The 22,199-nt window shown below is 36.4% G+C and overlaps 2 protein-coding genes across 4 annotated transcripts in view; one reads left to right on the top strand and one right to left on the bottom strand.

The window, feature by feature from the left end:
- LOC113106380 (adhesion G protein-coupled receptor L3-like) overlaps positions 1-21,270 on the bottom strand; it is an 89,711-nt gene extending 68,441 nt beyond the window's left edge. For both annotated transcript variants that reach the window (XM_026268246.1, XM_026268247.1), the window contains exon 1: positions 21,140-21,270. The gene's annotated coding sequence lies outside the window, so the exon portion shown is untranslated. The remainder of the gene's footprint in view (positions 1-21,139) is intronic.
- LOC113106381 (uncharacterized) lies at positions 13,975-17,437 on the top strand. Of its 2 annotated transcripts, XM_026268249.1 has the most exons (4): positions 13,975-14,696; positions 14,799-14,868; positions 15,632-15,800; positions 17,247-17,437. In XM_026268249.1, exons 1-4 carry the CDS (start codon positions 13,980-13,982, stop codon positions 17,407-17,409), a joined length of 1,119 nt encoding a protein of 372 aa, XP_026124034.1. In that variant the 5' UTR covers positions 13,975-13,979; the 3' UTR covers positions 17,410-17,437. The 2 variants fall into 2 exon arrangements, 1 of the variants encoding a protein (XP_026124034.1); XR_003292474.1 differs by lacking the exons at positions 13,975-14,696; positions 14,799-14,868 and adding an exon at positions 15,291-15,353 and having other exon boundaries at positions 17,247-17,317.
- Positions 21,271-22,199: the final 929 nt, after the last annotated feature.

The raw sequence follows: 22,199 nt of genomic DNA, 5'->3' as shown, positions 1-22,199 counted from the left end.
CTTAAACATCTCTATTTAAAGCAATGCAGAGCAGCAGCTCAGTAAATGCACAGTAAGGTAACCTATTAAAGCAGTAAAGTGCTGTTAAGAATACAGCAGTACCTGAGAGTAATTTATCATAGTATTACTGCGCTTGATACCATCAGTGTATCACAAAACCGCAGCACCGCAGATCTGAGTTTCTGACATTGTTTCCCCACAAGACGAGCGAGCGATCACTGATGACAGTGACGGACCTCCCAGGTCAAAGGTCACCTCACAAGGACATTTTCACTCAAAAACAAACCATAAAATCAAGTCAACACGTTCTCCTGCAGGCAGCGAAAGACTAAATAACTCCACATACTGTATCTGCGTGGAAAATGAGACGTGTGTCCCATGATGCTTTGCACCACTTCTTTAGCGTTAATTGGGAAATAACACCAAATGATGATCATACAGGCATAAAGCACAGATACAGAACACACATCAACACTTTTACAGATCTGAAGCCATGTGGAAGTGCATTGTGAGACCTTTCAGATCAACCCTGGTTAAAAACAAGTCTTTCAACGCCTCTCTCGCTCTCTGTTTTCCTGTGCAGTCCCGTTGTTTCGTGGCTCTCAGGATCCGGCTGATAAAGGTTCTGGAATGCCGGAACGCTGCAGTGGATATGAATAGGTGCTGATGTTTACAGATTCTTCAGACTGAACTAAAGTAACACTGAAGAAGAGCTGGATTCAAGTTTCTACTGCCGGGACAGCTATGAAGACTGAAGACTCCAGATACAGATTATTATTAATTTTTTTATTATTGTTGATAAATAAAGAAAAAATGTTTTGTTAGTATAATAATAATACAATTTAATTTAATAATAATAAAAAAGGATTTAATAAAAGCTACATCAAAGTTTTAATAAATACAGTACTACAATAATGTATACATTTTTGGTCACTTGTTTTTATTGTTCTCTTTAGCTTTATTTGATTAAGAGTACATGTACACATTCATTATTTAGTAAAGTATAAATAAAAAATACAATAGTAATTGAAATTGAATTAATATTGTGACAATGCACCATTTCTATTTTTTCAGTTTTATTTTATTTCTATATTTTATAGTTTATTAATACACTAAATATTCAAATGAAAATAAAAGCTAACTCAAAGCATTAATACAATATTATATTGGTAATTTATAAAATATTATTATTATAATTATTATTATAATTATTATTATTATAAAATAAAATGGGTTCGCCAGAAAAATTCTAATTCTCCATCTACTCAACTCTCAAAAATATGATCATGTTTTTAGTCACTTCGTGCTTCTGTTGTCTTTGAAATCATAGCTTGAACATTTCAACATGAATTGTTCTGTGCTTTAAAAAAAATTAACGTTGGTTTTTCGTTGGGCTTTTTTGCCCCATGATTTCCGGCTGTCAGATTTTTTTTGATTCAAATGAAGTTTGGTATCGGGCCAGAAACACGCTCATTAACTCTCAAACTGGCTTTGGATATTCGTCAACTTAAAACAACCACAGGAAACGTTTTAACTAAGGTCTCAAACTCGCCAGTGTTTACATCTGCTCAAACAAATCTGGAGAGAAAATATACCGACTCACTCCAATAAACACACACAGAATTCTCTAATTAATGATATTAATGGTTTTTTGATGGTCTCAGATATTTAAGAATCGTAAGAGGATGTATGAGATCGCTTGCAGACATTATAATGCTTGTTACACATAAGGGGAAGTTGTGGCCTAATGGTTAGAGAGTCTGACTCACAATTGAAAGGTTGTGAATTCAAGTCTTGGGCTGGCAGGAATTTTAGGTGGGGGAGTGAATGTGCTCTCTCCACCCTCAATACCATGACTGAGGAGCCCTTGAGCAAGGCACTGGACCCCAACTGCCTCTTTCTTAAAGTGGTTGTCAGTATCTTAGAAGGTATGTACAGTCAGATCTCTGATCATAAAGGGAGATTTTATCTGTGCCGTTGTGAAACTGTTTTCAACCATCGTGATTCCATCTAACGAAAAAATATTCTGTGGACGCCGACTGAGGAAAGTGCAGCCATTAATCACAGCGACAGAGAGAGAAAGGAGAGAGAGGGAGAGAAATTCACAATGAAGGAAAGCATTGTCTATTGTTCAGCACATTCAAGAGCCAATGAGATGATTTCTAATTACAAAAGCGTCAACTTCGTGGAAATTAAAATGTTCAAAGAACAAAAGATGATTTACTGCTCAAGAGACATTTCTGATTATTATATGCTGCACAATATTTTTGTGGAAACAGTGATTAAATTTTATTTTTCAGTTTTATTCGATGAACAGAAAGATCAAAAGAACAGCATTTATTTGAAACAGAAATCTTTTGTGGCATTATTAATGTCTTTACTGTCACTTCCTTCCTGAATAAAAGTATTATGTATTTCATTTTTCTTCTATAAAAAAAAGAAAAATGAGAAAACAGAATCAGAATTTGACTAATTATTCCAAATATAGCAAAAGAGGTTGATATGATGTGAATAAAAAAAAAAATATGATGAGATCTGTGATTGGTCGGTGTCGAATTACAGCCAATCTGACTTAAAGGGACTGTGATAAATGTATGCGTTCGTAACAAGCTTCTTATTGGTTATTATATATGTGTATTTACATAAACGGAAGTGTTCAGTAAAAGATATCTAACAACCGATGTACAAGTCTAGCGTGGTTTCTGACATGGTGTTCAGAAGAGGGATTTTAGCTCAGTGGACTCTGATATACTGTTGCTATATTACTCTCATAAGTGAAGAGCTGCACTGTAGAGAATATGCTCAAATTTTCGCCGCCAGAAAGTTTCCCGTTTGAAAGGCCGAGCGAATGGCCGGAGTGGAAACAGAGATTCATGCGGTACAGAACAGCCACCAAATTATCACTGGAGGACGGCGATGTGCAGGTCAGTGCTCTCATTTATTCCATGGGGAAGGATGCAGAGAATATATTCAAATCGTTCACATTTGATAATGATGATGTCAGAGATAACTATGAAGTGGTGATTCAGAAATTTGACTAGCACTTCATTCCCCAAAGAAACGTGATATACGAACGCGCTCGCTTTCATCAGCGGTGTCAGCGAGAGGGAAAGACTGTAGAAGCGTTCATAAGAGGACTTTATGAGCTCTCGGAACCTTGTGATTTTGGCTAATTAAAGATGAATACATCCGAGACAGGATTGTGATCGGATTGAGAGACAAATCTCTGTCAGAAAAGCTGCAACTTCAAGGAACACTGACGGTCACTAGAGCAATTGAAATAGCACGTATTCATGAGCTCATTAAAACCCAAAATGCAGAGCAAAGCGAAAGTAAATTAGAAGAGGTTAAATTTACCCAACAAAATCGTGGCAGAGGAAGGAACGTTAGCACTGATAGACAGAGAAAAGGACAAGGTTATAGAAATGAATGGGGTGACAGAAAGAAATGCACAAGATGCAACAAAACACATAATCAGAGAGAGCACTGTCCTGCCAAAAAAGCTAAATGTAGAAAGTGCAAAAGGATTGGCCATTTCGCTGTAGTCTGCCACACTAAGACAGTACAGGAAGTAACATCTTATGAAGTTGCAGGGTCAGCGATGTTCTTGGGCTCGGTTCAAAATAAAGATGCACCCATTCCACCATGGACAGCTGACATCCTTATGGAAGGCCAAATAATCAATTTCAAAATTGATTCTGGTGCAGATGCAACTGTAATATCTGAAAAAAGTTACGAAAGCCTGAAAGATAAGATACCATTTGAGCAAAACAATGTCATTCTGAACAGTCCTGGTGGTAAGCTGGAGTGTATGGGCCAGATGAGGACAAAAGTAAATGTAAAAAAAAATATGTACATGATGAATGCATATGTGGGTGAGAGGAGCCCATGTTGGGAATCTGTTAGGACACAGTGCTGCAATTCAGATGGGGCTAATAAAAGAATAGACGAAATAAGAGACAATGTGTTTGGCTCTTTGGGACTGATGTCATGTGAACCAGTCAAAATAATGCTTAAAAGTACAGCAGAGCCATAAAGCATTCATGTAGCTCGTAGTGTACCAATCCCAATGCTTACAAAGGTAAAACAAGAACTGGACAGAATGGAGCGGTTGGGCGTGATTGAAGAGGTTTCTGAGCCCACTCCATGGTGTGCCCCAATGGTGCCGGTCGCCAAAAGTAATGGAGACATTAGGATATGTGTCGACCTCAAACAACTAAACGAAGCCGTTATTTCGTGAAAAGTATATTTTGCCAACCTTGGATGATATCACTTCTAAACTGGCAGGGGCAACAGTCTTTTCTAGCCTCGACGCTGCCAGTGGTTTCTGGCAGATACCGTTAGACGATGCTAACAAGATGTTGACTACTTTTATAACTCCCTTCAAGAGGTACTGTTTCCGTCGCTTGCCATTTGGCATAACTAGCGCTCCTGAGATATTTCAGAAACGCATAAGTGAGCTACTTCGGAACGTCGAGGGAGTATGCTGCTATATGGATGACATCTTAGTATATGGTCGTACTGATGAAGAACATGACCATAGATTTGATGAAGTACTGAAGACTATCCATGTCTCAGGACTGAAGCTGAAGAAGGAAAAATGCCTTTTTGGTCAGAAGGAATTGGGTTTTGTTGGACATCGTCTCAGTCAAGAGTGCATTAGACCCGATCCAGAAAAGGGTCCGTGCTATCCGGGACCTCAGCAAACCCCAAAATGTGACCAAGTTAAAACGGATGCTTGATATCATTAATTACCTTTGCCGTAACCTGCCACACAGTGCTACTGTGTTACAGCCATTGAGTGAGCTACTTAGAGCTGGCACAGTGTGGAGGTGGGACAAGAGTCAAGAGGAGGCATTCACAAAAGTGAAAGAAATGTTAGTAAATGTTAGTTAGGCCAAAACATATAAAAGCAGTGCCTGTCAATCTGCGAGCCTACTTTAGCCAACAAGGGTTTCTGAATGAGTCTGCAGGGCTTCTCCTGCATGGGACAAGAATCATAATCCCAATCAAAATGAGGGATGAAGTTCTTGCTCAAATTCATGAAGGCCACCAAGGACTAAGTAAGTGTCGTGAGCGGGCACGCCTGTCAGTGTGGTGGCCAGGCATCAGCTCTGATCTAAAACGTAAAGTGAACCAGTGCCAGTTGTGCCAGATTAATAAGCCCACTCAACGCAAGGAGCAATTGCTGGTGACAAAGTTACCCCCAGGCCCTTGGAGACACCTCGGGGAAGATCTCTGCGAAACAGGTGGCCATCAATACCTTGTTGTAGTAGATTATTATTCAAGATTTATTGAAATAGCCCATTTGGTGGACATGACAAGCAGAAGAGTGATTGGCAAACTAAAGAGCATGTTTGCACGTTTTGGCATCCCGGAAAGGCTGTGCTCTGACAATGCTTTCTGTAAATTGCAGAGTTTTAAAAATTTGTAGAACAATATGGTTTTGTTCACGTGACATCCAGTCCACACTTCCCACAATCGAACGGAGAAGCTGAGAGGGCCGTTCAGACAGCAAAGAAGATATTAAAGCAAGATGACCCTTTCTTGGCCCTTCTTGCATATAGGGCAACTCCAATAGCAGCTACAGGGTGTAGTCCATCGCAGCTTCTCATGGGAAGGCACCTCCGGACTACAGTTCCGGTGATGTCAAGTAACTTGGTCCCTAAATGGCCTGACTTGAAAAGAGTGGAAGTTAAGGATCGCAGAGCCAAGGATTCTTACAGATACTTCTTCAATCGATGGTATGGTGCTAGATCCTTATTACCACTATCTCCTGGGGACTCAGTGCGCCTAAAGGTGGATGGTGAAAAGGAGTGGATGACGAAAGGGATCGTAAGTCGTCAAGCTGAACAGCCTAGGTCATACTATGTGTCAACTGATCACGGAGAATTTCGCAGGAATCGTAAACATCTCCAAGCCATTCCAAGGGATACTGCTATACAACATGAACAAGATCTACCAAGCTGCACAACAGATGAGGAAAGTAACCTAACTGGGGTTCCAAGTGAGCAATTACCCGAGGCGAATCAAGGAACGTCTGTTCCTTCCTTAGAACCTACTCCACAACATGTAGTGTCACCCAAGACCACACGTTGTGGGCGAGTGATAAGAAAGCCATTGCGTTACCAGTCATAATACGGATTTAAAACACTTTTATTTTTCTCCTTTCTAGTTGTCTAATTAAGGCATTACAGAGACCTTGTTCATGGAAATATCGCATACTGTTTTACGTTTGTGATATAATCAGCAGTAAAATTGAACTTTTGATTTAATTTTGTTTGTTTAAAAGTGGCATACTTTTCCAAAAAGGGGGAAGATGTGATAAATGTATGCGTTTGTAACAAGCTTCTTAATGGTTATTATATATGTGTATTTACATAAACGGAAGTGTTCAGTAAAAGATATCTAACAACCGATGTACGAGTCTAGCGTGGTTTCTGACAGGGACAGTTCACCCAAAAATTTTAATTCATCAGTGCCATCATCTTATGTTTTTTCAAACCTGCATGGAAAAAAATTACTATAGAACTCAATGGCTACTGTCAACAACATTCTTTAGAACATCTTCCTTTGTTTTCAGTGTAAGAAAGAAACCTATACAGGCTTTGAATGACGCAAGCGTGAATGAATGATGTCAGAATTTGTATCTTGGGGTGAACTATCCCTTCAAGACGCTGTGAAAAGTTCTAGAACTGCTATTTCTGCTATTCAGATTGGTTGCTGGTCACGGTAACTGGAAGCTGGTCTCGCACACAGAAAGACTGAAAATGCAATAGATAGTAGCACAGGGAGGAGAGGTGTGCTTCAAAAGGAGTTATTTTACCTGCATTTATTCACAAACAGCAAGAAAAAAGCATGCAGCATATCTCTTATTCCATTTCTTTGGCTCTTATCTGTCTTTCTCCGTCGGTCCTTTGATGGTCTGCTCCTCCATTCTCATTCAAAGCCAGCCGTGGATGAATGCAGTTCTCTCCACTCAGAGGCTTTTATTGAGTAATATTTTCATCTTTTCATCTATGGGAAGATTGTAAATCTCACGGTTTCGGAGTGAGAAGAGAGACGAGCAGCAGTGTATTAACCCTCATGCTCAGCCGATGCATAATAAGACATGCTTATAAACTTATAAACAACTTTTCTCTCGGCCGGATCTCTGCAGAGATGTGTGTGTGTTTGTGCATGTGTTTAAGCTAATATTCAAAAGGGCCAGGGTCACTTAAAAAAAAAAAAATACAGTCACGCATAAATTATGCAAAATTTTGTCCTTGTGCCAAGTAGCACATGTAAGGAATAATGATCAAATTGATGTTGGTGGACCAGGAGAGATAGAACCTATGGGAAAATATCCCAGCATGCTTTGCTCTCACCAAGCACCTTGGGCAGGCGAACAATATAGCAGATTGTGATTTATACCCTAAAAGCATTGTAGGATTTAAAAATGATATAATGTGCATGAGTTAGCACAGGTTTTTGGAGTTTTTTGCTCATTTTTTGGCCTTGACAACAGGGCTGCACTATGCACTTGACATGATTATCAGATTATCAGAGTCGCTTTAAAGTTTTCCAACATTTAATATTTGAAAATTATGAAATTATTATTATTATTATTATTATTGTTGTTGTTAATAATAATAATACCAATACTACTACAACAACTAATAATAATACTAATAATAACAGTTGTAGTTGTAAATTATGTTACAAGAACCATACAAAGAACCAGAGCAAACCTGGGACGTTCACAATTTTTTTCCAAATCATCAGCCCTATTTAACTTTTTAAATGACCATCAACTTTCACTGAAAAAGAACGGCTCCAAAATACTGCTGAACTTTCCTAATTTTCTTCCCGTGAACAAAATAGATGTTTCGAGCGACTTATGGGTAAGGTAAGGTTTTCATTTTTAGGCAAACCATCCCTTTAAAAGCTTTGAGAAAGCTTTTCTCTTCGCTGAAATGCTTGAGTAAAATCAACCCAATTAAAGCGCACCCAGAGTGGCATTCTCAACCTCCGTCCCACAAACTAACGGAGCTCGTTCCTGCCTCGTTCCAGCTGATGCTGACAGCTCATTAAACCTGTGTGTACTGCGGGCTAATATTATTTTACAAGACATGTTAACAATCAGACAGAGCCGTGTTACTGTATTTCCGCTCTATGCTAAACAGTGAGCGATGAGGTTCAGAGAGCAAAGTCACTTAACAGAGTTTGGTTCAAGTTTAGCTCAACACCATTAAACTCCTCACATTCAACTCTCAGTCTCTATTCACCATTTTAGTGCGAATAGTTAATGACACAGAAAGTTTCCCTTATGTTTTGAAGTTGGAGTCTCTGAAGGTGAACGCACTTAACGATTCAGAAATGAATGGGCCAGTGATCTTTACAATGCTAACATTTCCAAGGTAAAGCAAACAGCTCACCGCTTTCCAGAGTCAACACTTCTGCCATGCATTTCAAAACATCAAATATGACATTTCGAAAGTTGCGTAAAGCCTGCATATTTGTTTCTGTGTCAAAACGACTATTTCTTGTTCAATGTGCAGAGAAATATATATATATATATATATATATATATATATATATATATATATATATATATATATATATATATATTAGTGCTGTCAATCGATTAAAAAAAATTAACTAATTAATCGCACAATTTTTTAAAATTAATCGCGATTAATCGAGATTAATCGCAATTAAAAGACTGAAACTTTTTGGATATGTAAATGTAAAATGTAAATAATTAATGTAAACTCAAGACAAAGAAACTATTTAAATTCAAAATATGATTGTTTATTGGAATTTTTGTTTAACTTGTAACACAGATTTTCTCATGTAAACAACATACCTGCAATAAACCATCAATATCCTCCAAATTAACTGTTGGCTTGAAAGCCATATTTATTACAGAAATAAAAACACAGGCATGTAAGTACCATTTGAATTTCAAAACAATCAATGCCAATAAAAAACAAAAATGATTTCTGTTATGTTGAATTCTAAGTGGACTGCAAAAAAATTCCAAAGTATAGTCATTGCCAGTGCTTTAAGTGGGCCAGTACACACTGGTACTCAGTACCGCCACTTCCAAATATAGCTCTTGAGCGTACCGCCACCTCTCCGTGCGCCCAGAACGTGCTTGTAGCGTACCGGTACGCTCATCTGGACATCTGTTTTAATAGAGGTTTTAATCTTTTACCTGCACTGCCGATTTTCAGAGCGCCCTTCACAATGCAAGCTTCCTAATTCATCCCACCCAGAGCAGAAACTACATTACCCATTCACCCTTAAGTTATACAAGTGAATAGCGCATGTGTCGCTTTTCCCACTGTTAAGTGTCAACAACTCAACGTGGCCGGAGAAGGTGTGTGAAACTCGTTGTGAGTTATACTAAAGCAAAATCTTGAGTATTTATTGTCTGATAAACATTAAAAACTGTCTGCGGAGGTTGAGTCGTCCTGCAGCCCCCGCTGGCTGCTCATTGGCTGCAGCATCTTTTTTCTAAGTTCTAAAAAAATACCGTAGACGGCAAGGCACAAATTTAGATATTAATTTATCTAATTAATCTATAGCCTATGCACAAAGACAATATGATCTTTTTGTCCCCTTTTTGTTTTAAAGCTTGATGAAGAGAGAGAGCACAAGTTGCTGCAGCTGAGGAGGACAGTGATGCACGCACTGTAACCCTTTACTGTAAATTTACAGCGAATTTCTTACAGAATTGTACTGTATTTCCATAATACAGTATAAGGCTGTATAATTTACAGAGCAGCTGTAAACATACAGCACATTTCTGTTTTCCTCCCGATAAATTCGTAATACAGTATCAGACTGTAAATGCATTGCATTGTGGGATTGATTTTATTCGCGCTCAAATTCAGATGAGACATGACGCCAACTGATGTGCCAACTGTGCGAGTTTTTGTGAATTTGTAATTAAGCTTTTTGTTTCGTGTGAGCTTCGTTTCTTGTGAGCTTTTGTGTGCGTCTTTCAAATATTGCCTGTGACGCAGCAGAAACGGTTAACATCACATGAAGTTCATGAAGACGGGAGGAAGCGTCGGTCATGCATCTGTGAGCAAAAGTGGATTTTAGAGCTTGAGAAGACTGTTCAACTGACTGATACGGTAAGCCAATCTATTTTTATTTATTTATTACGTTCGGTTTTCTACATTAAGTTACACGAATAGTTTGATTTTGCGAACGTGGTTTTCTAACGGGAAAAAAACACTCCTTCTTTACCAAGTACGTTAACTTAACTTCGACATTTCACACAGCCAGCATACCATTTCATTTGCATGACCTGCTTATATAAGTTATATAAAATAAAAATCGCGAAAATAAAAATCACTCGTTCCACCGAGTGATTTACCATGTCATTTATATTGATTTACAGTGATTTGAAAAACTTTGTTTTACACTTGAAAAATCATATCAAAGAAGGCACCAGAGTGCCATGTCCATTTACATGCAATAAACAATTTTCTGTAGCGTCTACATTGACTTCACATTTATCCAGAAAACATTGAAACTCTTCAGCAGAAAGTTTGCGTCATAGTATACTGCAGTCAAATGTTTCAGTACAGATGCCGCATGGTGAGGCATCTAACATGGCCGAACTCTCACATCCACAGTCTGAATTGTTTGATTGTGGTGATGGCATAGAGCAGTTGGAGAATGTACTTTTGCCAGATAATGCAGATGAATCTCTTTTTTTGAAAAACATGGCTCTGTTTTATCTCAAGTTACAGGCAAAGCATATTCTCCCATCATCTGTGATTCAGTCGGTAATTGAGGGGATGCAAGACATCCATGATATTAGCCAGTCTCATTTGCTACTCAAGCTAGGGGAAAAATTGATTGCACTTGGTATTTCTGAAAATGATATAAAGAGTGTTTTGGATGTCTTGCAAACTGATGATCTTTTTCGGAGGTCTATTATTAATACACTTAGCACTGATAAGAGAAGAAAGTCTTTTTATAAAGACAATTTTAAGTTTGTGGATCCTGTCCCAGTCTGTCTTGGTCAAAATGAATCTGACAAGGAAAGCTTTGCTCAATACATTCCTATTAAGAAAAGCTTAGAAGCACTGTTCTGCTGTAAATCAGTGATAGAACAACATAATAATTCACGATCTGAAGTCAGAGCCAAAGATATCCTCTCTGATGTATGGGATGGCAACAATATTGATGAAAATATGCTGTTCAAAACTGATAAAGATTCATTAGCTTTAATCTTGTATGAAGATGCTTTTGAAGTTGCCAATCCACTTGGTTCTGGTAAGAAAAAGCACAAAATTCTTGCCGTTTACATGACACTTGCAAACCTGCTGCCTCACTGTAGGTCAGGCATTGACCCTATGCAGCTAGTTCTGCTGTGTAGGGAACAAGATTTTAGATTTTTTGGACAAGATTTGGTCTTTGCAACTCTGGTAAAAGACCTTAAAGACCTGGAGGAAAATGGTGTTGAGTTAGCGGATGGAAAGGTGCACAAAGGTACATTGTGTGCCATAGCTGGCGATAACCTTGGATCACATTACATTGGTGGCTTTGTTGAGAATTTCAGTAAAAGTAAAAACTTTTGCAGATACTGTGAAATTGACCGCCAAACATTTAACTCAGCTCCCCTAACAAAGGCATTAACAAGAACTGTTGAGTCGTATGAGCAAAATCTTAAGGATTTGGATGCTGATCAAACTGAAATTGCAATTGGTGTCAAATGTAATTCTCCCTTTAATGACCTGAAATATTTTCACGTTTGCCAGCCAGGATTGCCTCCCTGTCTTGGACACGATCTTTTTGAAGGTGTTGTGTCATTTGACCTTGCTTTGTATATCGATCATCTTGTGAATCAGGAGAAATGGTTCACATACACTGAACTAAATCATCGTATTAACCAGTTTAAGTATCTTGGGAATGATGCGCGTGATAAACCAGTTGAGATGACTCCTGGTACTGGGAAATTAAGTGGACATGCAGTTCAGAATTGGTGCTTTCTCCGGCTTTAACCTCTTTTGGTTGGGGAAAAGATTGTCAGTCCAACTGAAAATGAGGTATGGCAGTTAGTACTTCAACTCAGACAGATAGCAGAGCTCATCTGTGCTCCTTCCATTAATATTGGTCAGATTGCATATTTATCAGTGCTAATAGAGGAGTATATTGAGACTCGAAAGGTGGTTTTTCCAAATCATCCCCTTAAGCCAAAGCACCACTACCTGTGTCATTATCCTGAGCTCACTGGTCGTTTTGGTCCACTTATTCGCCTCTGGACACTACGCTTTGAAAGTAAGCACTCATACTTTAAACAGTGTGCGAGAAAATTGCACAACTTCAAGAATTTGAGTGCTACATTGGCAGAAAGACATCAACTTCTTCAGGCTTACCTACATGCTGGAAGCCCTTTCCCTGAAAATGTTGTGGCAGAGAGGGGAATAGAGTTTCATGTTAATGACTACAATGATGACATTCAAGGATCTGTTGCTGGTCTTAACTTTCAGCCAGGGAATACAGTAGCATGTAATGAAGTGACCGTAAAGGGAACACTTTATAAAAAAACATGCATGTTGTTTTGCAGAAGAATGATGAGGGAATTGTGTTTGGGAACATTCATTTAATTATTGTACATGACAATTGCGATGTGTATTTTGTCACAAAGAAAAGTCAGTCTTTTTGTCTTATAGACCAGGGAGTTCATTGCTTGAAACCACAAGATCAAGGCTACCTATGCATAAATCAAGACAGTCTACTGGATTACTATCCTCTGCCTGAGTATTCATTGTGTGGCTTGTCAGTAATTGTTCTCCATCATTCCTTCCCAATTTTAGAATAATGTCTGGAATGAAAGAAGTCCTGAAAGATGCTGTACTGTTGGTGTTGCCAAGCCTATCTCCAGATGTAACCAACCAGCTTGTTGAGAAGCTCATGGACCAAGGTGTTGAAGGCTTGGATGATTTGGTTTATGTAAAAGAAGATGACATTTTGGAGTTTATAAGACCTATCCAATGCAGAAAACTTCTTAGTTCATGGAAAAATCAAGGTAAAGATAAGGTTGATGTAAAAAAAACACACACAAATATAGTATATGGAAATTTAAAGGATTTATTCACCCAAAAATGGAAACCTTGTCATTAATTACTCACTCTCAAGCTATTCCAAACAAGCAAGACAATCTTTCATCTTCACTACACAAATGAAGATCTTTTTGATGAAATTGAAGAACTTTTGTCACTCCATAGATATTAGATTAATGGATGTTACACCAGGGGTGTAACATCTATTTTATGAAGCAACATGAGTGTGTTGTTTCCCCCCCTAAAAATCTTTATTTTCTACAACATTATCTCCAAGGGATGTTCACTAAAGCCCCATAATGCATGCCATGCTGTGTTGACATGAGAGCAGACATTGTTGTGTGAACACACATTTTAGATTATTATTTTGTAAATATTATTTTGTAAATAAACAAACCACTTCTAACATTAAAGATAAACCACTGGAGTCATATAGATTACGGTCTATAGATTACTCATATAGACAGTATACTCAACTGACAGTGGAAGTTGAGTATACTGTCTATAAAGGGACAGAAGTCTCTTAGATTTTATCAGGAATATCTTCATTTATGTACCAAAGTAAACAAAAGTCTTTCTGGTTTGGAATGACGTGAGGGTGAGAAATTTGTTTGTGTGAACTATCCCTTTTATCCTTTAAAATGCATTCTAGTACTGTTTATTATGTAAGTTGATACAATAACTGATTATTTATATATATAAACACAGAACATCAGAACTGCACAGTTGTACTGCCACCTGCTGAGGTTCTCCCCTCGGTTCCCCCCGAAACAAACACTACTCTTGGTTCACCTCCATCAAGCTCCTCAAGGCCAACATCAAGCAGTTTAGCATCAGCCAGTGTCACACATTCATGGACTGAAAATGTCCAAGTTCCCTGGAGCTTAGATTAGAATCCTTGCTGATGAAATGAGAAAACATGACAAAAACCCCACCAGATCACAGTGTCTTACTGTTAGTCGCAAAATAGTGAGCCAGTATCCAAAGTCTTTTGCTGACATGTTGGGTGACAAGCAGGTTGGGGGTGGATATGAATCTGTTCTTTCACAGCTGAAAGTACGCATCGAGCACCTGAATCGAACAAATACACTAAGTCATCATAGGATCCAAAGAAGTGACACCGGAACTACTAGAAAACGAAGTTCCACTGACTCGTATGGTTGTACAAGATGGCAGCCGGATCTTCCACCTAGGGAAACTTATGACAGTCTTGAAGTGAAACGTCAGAAGATGGAGGAGATGCATCTTCATGAAGGAATCTCTGGAGCAGAGAGAGGAGACGTTTGCAAGCTCATGGAGGAAACCTATTGGCTTCAGCGTCACATGATCAATGCAACCCCATCCCCTACAATTGCAGATATCAAAACTAAATGGCCATATCTTTTCACACAGAGGCATATATATGGACATTTTGAACAGCTTACTGACAAAAAAGTGCTCAGATGTTTGGAATTGTCTATTCAGGAGTGTGGACAAATCATAATTAAATTTTTCAAAAGCAAACCAACCAATGATGACATTCGAAGCATTCTCTCCAGAGGTGAAAATGATGTGGATGCCATGGTCATACAACTACTCCTTGCACACTTCAAAGAGAAGTTAGATGGGGTTTTCCTTCAAGCAGATGTAAGTAGAGATTATTCAACCAATCTAATTTATCTATAATCTCTTTTATGGATTGGTCTGTTGATCATGGTTGTACTGTCTTTTTTTTTAAATTTGTTTCAGGAATTTGCAACTCCATCTGATGTCCAGCATTCTCTTAATTTGCCAGAGAGTCCACGCCTTATATTTCTTGGTATGTTAACATTAAAGTCATTTAACCTTATAAAGTGAAGAGCAAGTCATCATTTACTTGCCCCACTGCAAAAAATTTTTTAATTAACTTCTATTTATTTATTTTTTTGTTCCCAAGTCTCTTTTCATTTTTTTCTTTTTTGCATGAAGAAGAATTTACTAGACAAGTAAAAAAAATATTGTTTTCCGAAATGTTTTTGCAAAAAAAATAAAATAAAAAAGGTTTAAGAAAACAATTTTAAGAAAAAAAAAAAAAAAAAATTTTTACTTGTCTAGTTTATTATTCTTGATGTAAGAACTTATAGTTATTTGTCTGGAAACTAGACCAAATAGTAACTAAGAAAAGCATTTTTTGCATTGGGGTGTTGTTCCGATATAGTATTACATTTTCAGGAAGAGAGTGGTGATGGTATGAGAAATATAAAAACAGATTTTAATTGGCAACATATGTATGGAAGAATCAACTGTGTTCAGCAAAATTGTGTGGTTGTGAAGTCCAGCTAACTAACCCTAATATTACTTTCATTTAACCAGGGAAAACTATTCCTCTAAATAGGAAATTGCACATATAAATTAAATTATAGTATTACTGTATTGATGAACCCTACCCAAAAGCACTATTAAGGCAGAATGAAATGGTGTATCCTGTGAACAGAGTACTTTTAACAGTTATGTAGAATTATGAATAGACAACTACATAGAACCAAATTGGAACCCACAATAGTATTATTACTTTTTCATTCTGATTTTTATTTTTATTAAAGGTCAATCTCTGAGCAACCAGCGCTGGATGTTGAGTTTGGAGGGTCAAGTTGTGTGTGAAGGAGCACAGCCCAACTTCATCACTGGACTGGCAGCGCTGTTTGCCTCCTTCTATAACTTCAATTTACAGTACCAGGAAGAGGCAGCATGCACCCTTGAGTTTGTTCAGAGGTAAGTCATTGGCATATTTGAAATATATGTTTTAGACTCAATTGTCACTAACCTTTGTCTTGACAGTATTTGTTAAGGACTTCATTTTTTTTTTTCATAAATGTGTACAGCTGACTACTGCGAATAACAATATGGACCTGGTTTCACACACTGCAAAACATGCTTTTCTTACGTAGTGTTTTTGTCTTGTTTCCAGTCTCAAAAAAAAAAAAAAAAACTTAATTTGGAGTAATTCCCTTGGAAAACAAGACGTTATATCTTATCTAATTTTACGTATCTAGTAAATGCATCTAGATTTAGGATTTTATTTTGATATTTGGACAGGGAACCAGACAAAAAGAAAAGCATTTTTTGCAGTGCAGACAGGGCTTAGCTTGAAGGGTTAGTTCACCCAAATGGCAAAATTATGTCATTGATAACTCACCCTCATGTCGTTCCAAACTAGTAAGACCTTCATTTATCTTTGGAACACATTTTAAGATATTTTAGATTTAGTCCGAGAGCTCTCAGTCCCTCCATTGAAGCTGTGTGTACGGTATACTGTCCATGTCCAGAAAGGTAAGAAAAACATCATCAAAGTAGTCCATGTGACATCTGATATTTTGAAGCATCGAAAATACAATTTGCTCCAAAAATAACAACACTTACGACTTTATTCAGCATTGTCTTCTCTTCCGGGTCTGTTGTGAGTGCGTTCACAACACTGCAGTGATGCTGCTGACGTGTTATCTTTGTTATTGGGCACACCAGAAAACACGTCAGCAGCTTCGTGAGAGCGCTTACAACAGAACTGGAAGAGAAGACCATTTTAAATAAAGTCGTAATTGTTGTTTTTTTTTTTGGACCAAAATGTATTTTTTATGCTTTATAACTGACCCTCTGATGTCACATGGACTACTTTGATGATGTTTTTCTTACCTTTCTGGACATGGACAGTAGACCGTACACACAGCTTCAAAGGAGGGACTGAGAGCCCTCGGACTAAATCTAAAATATCTTAAACTGTGTTCCTACGGGTTTGGAATGACATAAGGGTGAGTCATATATGACATATTTTTTATATTTCGGTGAACTGACCCTTTAAGCCAGGTCTAGGCCTTAGTAAAATAAGGGTATTTAAAGGGATGGTTCAGAGTAAAATCAACCTAGGGTCATTTTCACCATGATATTGAGCCAAATGCCCTGATTCAGTACCTGATGAGGGGATTATATTGTTAATAAGCTGGGTGAATAGTGGTTAAATCTCTCTCTCTCTCTCTCTCTCTCTGTGTGTGTGTGTGTGTGTGTGTGTGTGTGTGTGTGTGTGTGTGTGTGTGTGTGTGTGTGTGTGTGTGTGTATATATATATATATATATATATATATATATATATATATATATATATATATATATATACGCACAGTCTATAATATCTCATTGTGTTTTTTTTCTCTTTTCTGCATTTTAGACGCTTTGTTGACATCAATCCTGAACGTGGATCAAAAGCAAAAAAAGGAAAAGTGACTTCAAAGAAAACTGGCCAAGTCGTGCAAAAAAAGAACGCAACTGTAAGCCCACCAGTTTCCTCACTTCTGCGAAAACTTGCAGACTTTGAATGGAACTTTGTTTAGAACCTGTCAGCAAGTACATTCAAAGTAATTAAGATGACTGCATCGTTAATTCCATTTATAAAAAAACAACTGCCATTTCAGTCATTTTGAGGTTCTATTCTTTTTTTTCTTTATTTTTGACTCTGTACATTTCTGAAAAAAAAAGGAAATTTGTTAAATGTCAACAAGATTACTATATTATAAAGTGTTGTGTTCAACTTACATTTTAAATGTAAAAAAAACAAACAAAAAAACCAGCTGGCATTTCAGCCAAATGTATATTAGGCAATATGTCTGGTCGTTGCTTTTAAAATAAATGTCTTAAAACACAGATAATGTTGTTGTTTTTTTTTTTTTTTTTTTTTGCTGTAGACAGGAAAATACAGTATGTGGATGGCAACTCACCTGCCAGTATTTTACTGTAAATTTACAGTAAAACGGTTTACAGAACTAGTACTATAAATTCTGTTTACAGTACTAGTTCTGTAAAAATACAGTATGTGGCTGGCAACCCAGCTGCCAGTATTTTACTGTAAATTTACAGTACAACGGTTTACAGAACTAGTACTGTAAATTGTTTACAGTACTAGTTCTGTAAAAATACAGTATGTGGCTGGCAACCCAGCTGCCAGTATTTTACTGTAAATTTACAGTACAACGGTTTACAGAACTAGTACTGTAAATTATGTTTACAGTACTAGTTCTGTAAAAATACAGTATGTGGCTGGCAACCCAGCTGCCAGTATTTTACTGTAAATTTACAGTGAAAAGTTTTACAGTGCGCGTACAGGAGTGATTGACAGTTCGCGGCACTGTGTACAAAAAATACTCCGCTACACAATTATTTCCTTATTTTCGTTTAAGCTTATTAACGTTAGCGTTACAGAAAGGTCTGATTTACGCACTGTTACAGTTAATGGTTTTTTTTTTTTTTTTAAACAATGACATTTGAGTTCATGATTTTAATGTTGCTGTTTCTTGTGGCAGACTGAAGAGTAATCCGGCAGAGTTTTATACTGAAACTTTCCGTCTAAAAGTCCTTCCTTGGTCTTATCCATATTTCTTTGCACGTTGAACACACATAGGCCACAACTGGAAATAAAAAAAAACTGCAACCGCGTTAATTGCGTTATTTTTTTTTAACGCGTTAAATATTTCAAATTAATCGAATGCGTTAACGCGCTAATTTTGACAGCACTAATATATATATATATATATATAGCTGTGCACTGACTGACTTACTGACCTTAGACACAACTTGAGAAAGTGTACTTTAATGTACTTTTAAAAAGAAGTAATAGACTTTAAGAGCATACTTAAGTGTGAACTGAACTTAATGTTTTCAGACACTTAATTGCATGTTTACTGCAATTGAATTGAAATGCATTATAAGTTAAATTGATATAAAATGCAATTAGCTGAAGTTTAAAGTGTTTAAAGTCTTCTTAACTGTAGACTTAAGTACATTTTTACATGCAATTTAATAATTTATGTATTTGAAGTATGGTTCAAATCTATCTATGGGAAACTATAAAATATATTAACAAATACTTTAATATCATTATAGTTGTAACTCGTATGACATTACATAGATTTGTAATTATTTATTTGTAATGATGGTGCAATATATTACTTTTCAAAATATAAACATATCAACATATATCAATTAACATTATTAAAAATCAAGTGCGTTACATGTGCTAGTTAACACATCAAAATAAGTTTACTTCATCAAAACGTGACAAAAGATGATCAAAACAATGATTTAAGATGTAATTTAAAGTAAAAGGTTATTTTGACATTAAAGTCACTTTTTAAAAGTGTACTTAAGTGTGTTTAAAACATTCATAAAAGTTTTTCTCTTTAAGTCACTTAAGTAGCCTTTTATTTAATAAATATTATACCATCTGCAAGTATTTTCTTTTTTAAATATACTTTTAAGATTAGAATAACACTACAAGTGCACATTCACTACAATTAAGCTAAATTTTTTTTTTTTACAAGTGACCCGTCAAAAAAGAAAAAAAAAAACTACGTGTGCAAAACCCTAGCAAAGAAACGCTGTTAGTTAAACTCATGATAACCAATGCGGTAAAGACAAATTAGGCAGGGAAGTCATTTTTCCATGACGTTTCAAATGAAGGAGATGGTTTGAGGTTTATCACCACACACACACACACACACACACACACACAGAGCACCTGCCAAACACACAGTCAGTCTCTCTCAGGTTGATTTTCCATGCAAATATAATCTTTTTATATGAAGAGTGATTGAGGAGATGCAGCCAAACAAGCTTCATCTGTCACTGAAGCTCTGATAGTCCTGATGAACATCTCATCTCACTTCTTTATTTTTATAGACAGACAATCCCTTTAAACAGGAGATTCAAGCAAACAATAATTTGTCTGTTTAGTGCTCTCAGCTGAATCTCTCTGCTGTCTGGGAGAAATAATTAAGACATTGCTGATCTGATCTGTGAAGTGTCTCTCCTGTGCGTGTGTGTGAGAGGAAAGAGACCAGTGTTAATCTCGTTAAGGTGATCCGATCCTTGTTTAAAAGATCTAGGCTAATTGAATTGAAATAAAAGCCATCGCTGTGGAAACTCCATGGAGAGCTGATGGAGGTGCTCTGAGATCTGAGAGACAGATGCTGCGGCTCAATTAAACTCTCTCAATCACTCTCAATCACTCAAACACAAACAGCAGCTAAACAATGACGACCAGACCACTTCCTGTTGCCTGTCTCTCTCTCTCTCTCTCTGAAGCAGGTGTAAATGAGAGCCATGTGCGAGCGCTGCAGGTGTAAAACATCTGAAACTTCCAGGAGATTGCTGACATTAATTAACTTCTTGATCTCTGGACTGAAACCTATGCCACTTCCCTGGCCAAACCAAACTTAGAGAAATTATGTTGTTTAACACACATAAAATAAGTGTAAAGTACATTTAATGGTTTAAAAAATACCTAAGAAGAAGCTTAGCAGTATACTTATGTGCAAAACTAATCAACTATAAGTACATTAAGTTAAATTAAACAATCGTCGACTCCAGTATAAAAGCTATGGATGCACGGGTTCAATACGCACAATTGAGTACACTTTGAAGCATACTTTTGTCAAATTTTTTCAGTTCAGTACCTAAATGGTACACTTACAAAAATACATCTGCAAACTACAAAAGTGGCCTAATTTAGTCTTTATAAGTTTAAATGCACCTGCTGCATTTATAGTATTGTAAATTAAAAAGAGTACCAACTTCGTTTCAAAATGGTACACTCACAAGTATACTATTGTAAACTAAAAAGTGAAACAAATTTTTCCTGATACATATTGAAATAGTACACTTCCAAGTATACTACTGTTAACTAAAGAGGGAACTAAACTTTTGAGATAGTACATTAACAACTTAAAAGTAAAAAATGTAGTCCTAATAAGTGCTGAAAGAGTGCACTTACAAGTAGTAAACTAAAAGTGAACCAATTTATTCGTAATAAGTGCTTAAATCTTACACTTGCAAGCAAACTATTTTAAACTACAAAGTGGTCCAATTTAATCCCAAAAAGTTGCAATAGTACACCTACAAGTATGCATCTCTAAATTAAATAAATTAACAAATTTAGTCCTAAAATGGTACATTTAAAAGTACTGTTGTAAGCTAAAAAGTGAAGCAACTTAGTTTCAAAAAAATCTGAAGCATAAACTCACAAGTATACTATTTTAAACTTTTTACAAAAGACCAATTTACACCAACCTGAAACCGGGAACTTTGAGCTGCTGCTTGGATCTTTAACCATTAAACTCACAGCTCAGACAAACATTGACAGAACAGAAAAGACCAAAACGAACGAGTTACTGTCTGGCAATGCTGTATGGTGAATGAGGTCATAACTAAAGGTCATTTTGAGTGAATGTGTAACACAGAAGTGTGCTTAACTGAAGTTAATGTTTCCTTTAAATCTTGAAGTACACATTATATAATAATTTAGTTAAATATAATATTAATGCAATAAAAGACCACTTACTGCAAGTAACTTAAGTGAGAGATAAGCTTTCATGAACACCTTGGTAATAATGTCACATTAAAAGTTTTAATTAAAAGTATATTAAAAGTATATTAAAGTACTTATTTTTGTAGAGTGTTTTGAAATTATGGGCAAAGTTAATTTAATTGAAATGTAATACACTGCAACTTCGTCATTACAAATGTGTAATTATAAATTAAGAATATAAATGATATTAAAGTATATTTACACCATATTAAACAACATATTTCAATAGACAGCAGAAGTAAATATGAAATAACTTCTAAAAATGTACTTGAGTCATATTTAAGTGGGTCAAAAATACTCTAAAGTTCAGCTTATTGCATTTAATAGCGTTCTAAACTATAACACTTATAAAACTAATTGCAATTAACATAGAATTAAGTTGCAAAAACATTAAATTCACTTCACACTAACTATGTATATTACGAAAGTTAAACAGTATGCAACATTTCCACAAGGGTTACAACATAAAATGTATCAATATTTGAAGAAATGATCACTAAAATGTTACTTAAATACTTTTATGAAAGCCTTGTTTTGCCTCAAAAGGAAAAAAAGGAAAAAAAAAGTCACAGTTACTTTTTTCTCTCTCTTTCCCTGAAATTGGCTTCCATACAATTTCATTAATTTCTATTCTTGCACTACAAGTTCTATTTCCTAACACAACCTGCAATAAAATTAACAATTTGTTTCACATAGCTGTTAAATAAATGCCATATTTTAGCACAGCTCCAGAACTGCAACTCTGTTTCACACAACCAGTCA

The sequence above is a fragment of the Carassius auratus genome, chromosome 7 (genome assembly GCF_003368295.1).
Source record: "Carassius auratus strain Wakin chromosome 7, ASM336829v1, whole genome shotgun sequence".
NCBI classification, from domain to species: Eukaryota; Metazoa; Chordata; class Actinopteri; order Cypriniformes; family Cyprinidae; genus Carassius; species Carassius auratus.
This window is presented reverse-complemented; position numbering and strand designations above follow the sequence as displayed.

Coding starts and splice junctions, on each gene's coding strand:
- LOC113106381 (XM_026268249.1), top strand. CDS start 13,980: ATGAGAAAACATGACAAAAACCCCACCAGATCACAGTGTCTTACTGTT. Junction 14,697..14,798: donor GGGTTTTCCTTCAAGCAGAT/GTAAGTAGAGAT, acceptor AATTTGTTTCAG/GAATTTGCAACTCCATCTGA. Junction 15,801..17,246: donor ACCCTTGAGTTTGTTCAGAG/GTAAGTCATTGG, acceptor TCTGCATTTTAG/ACGCTTTGTTGACATCAATC.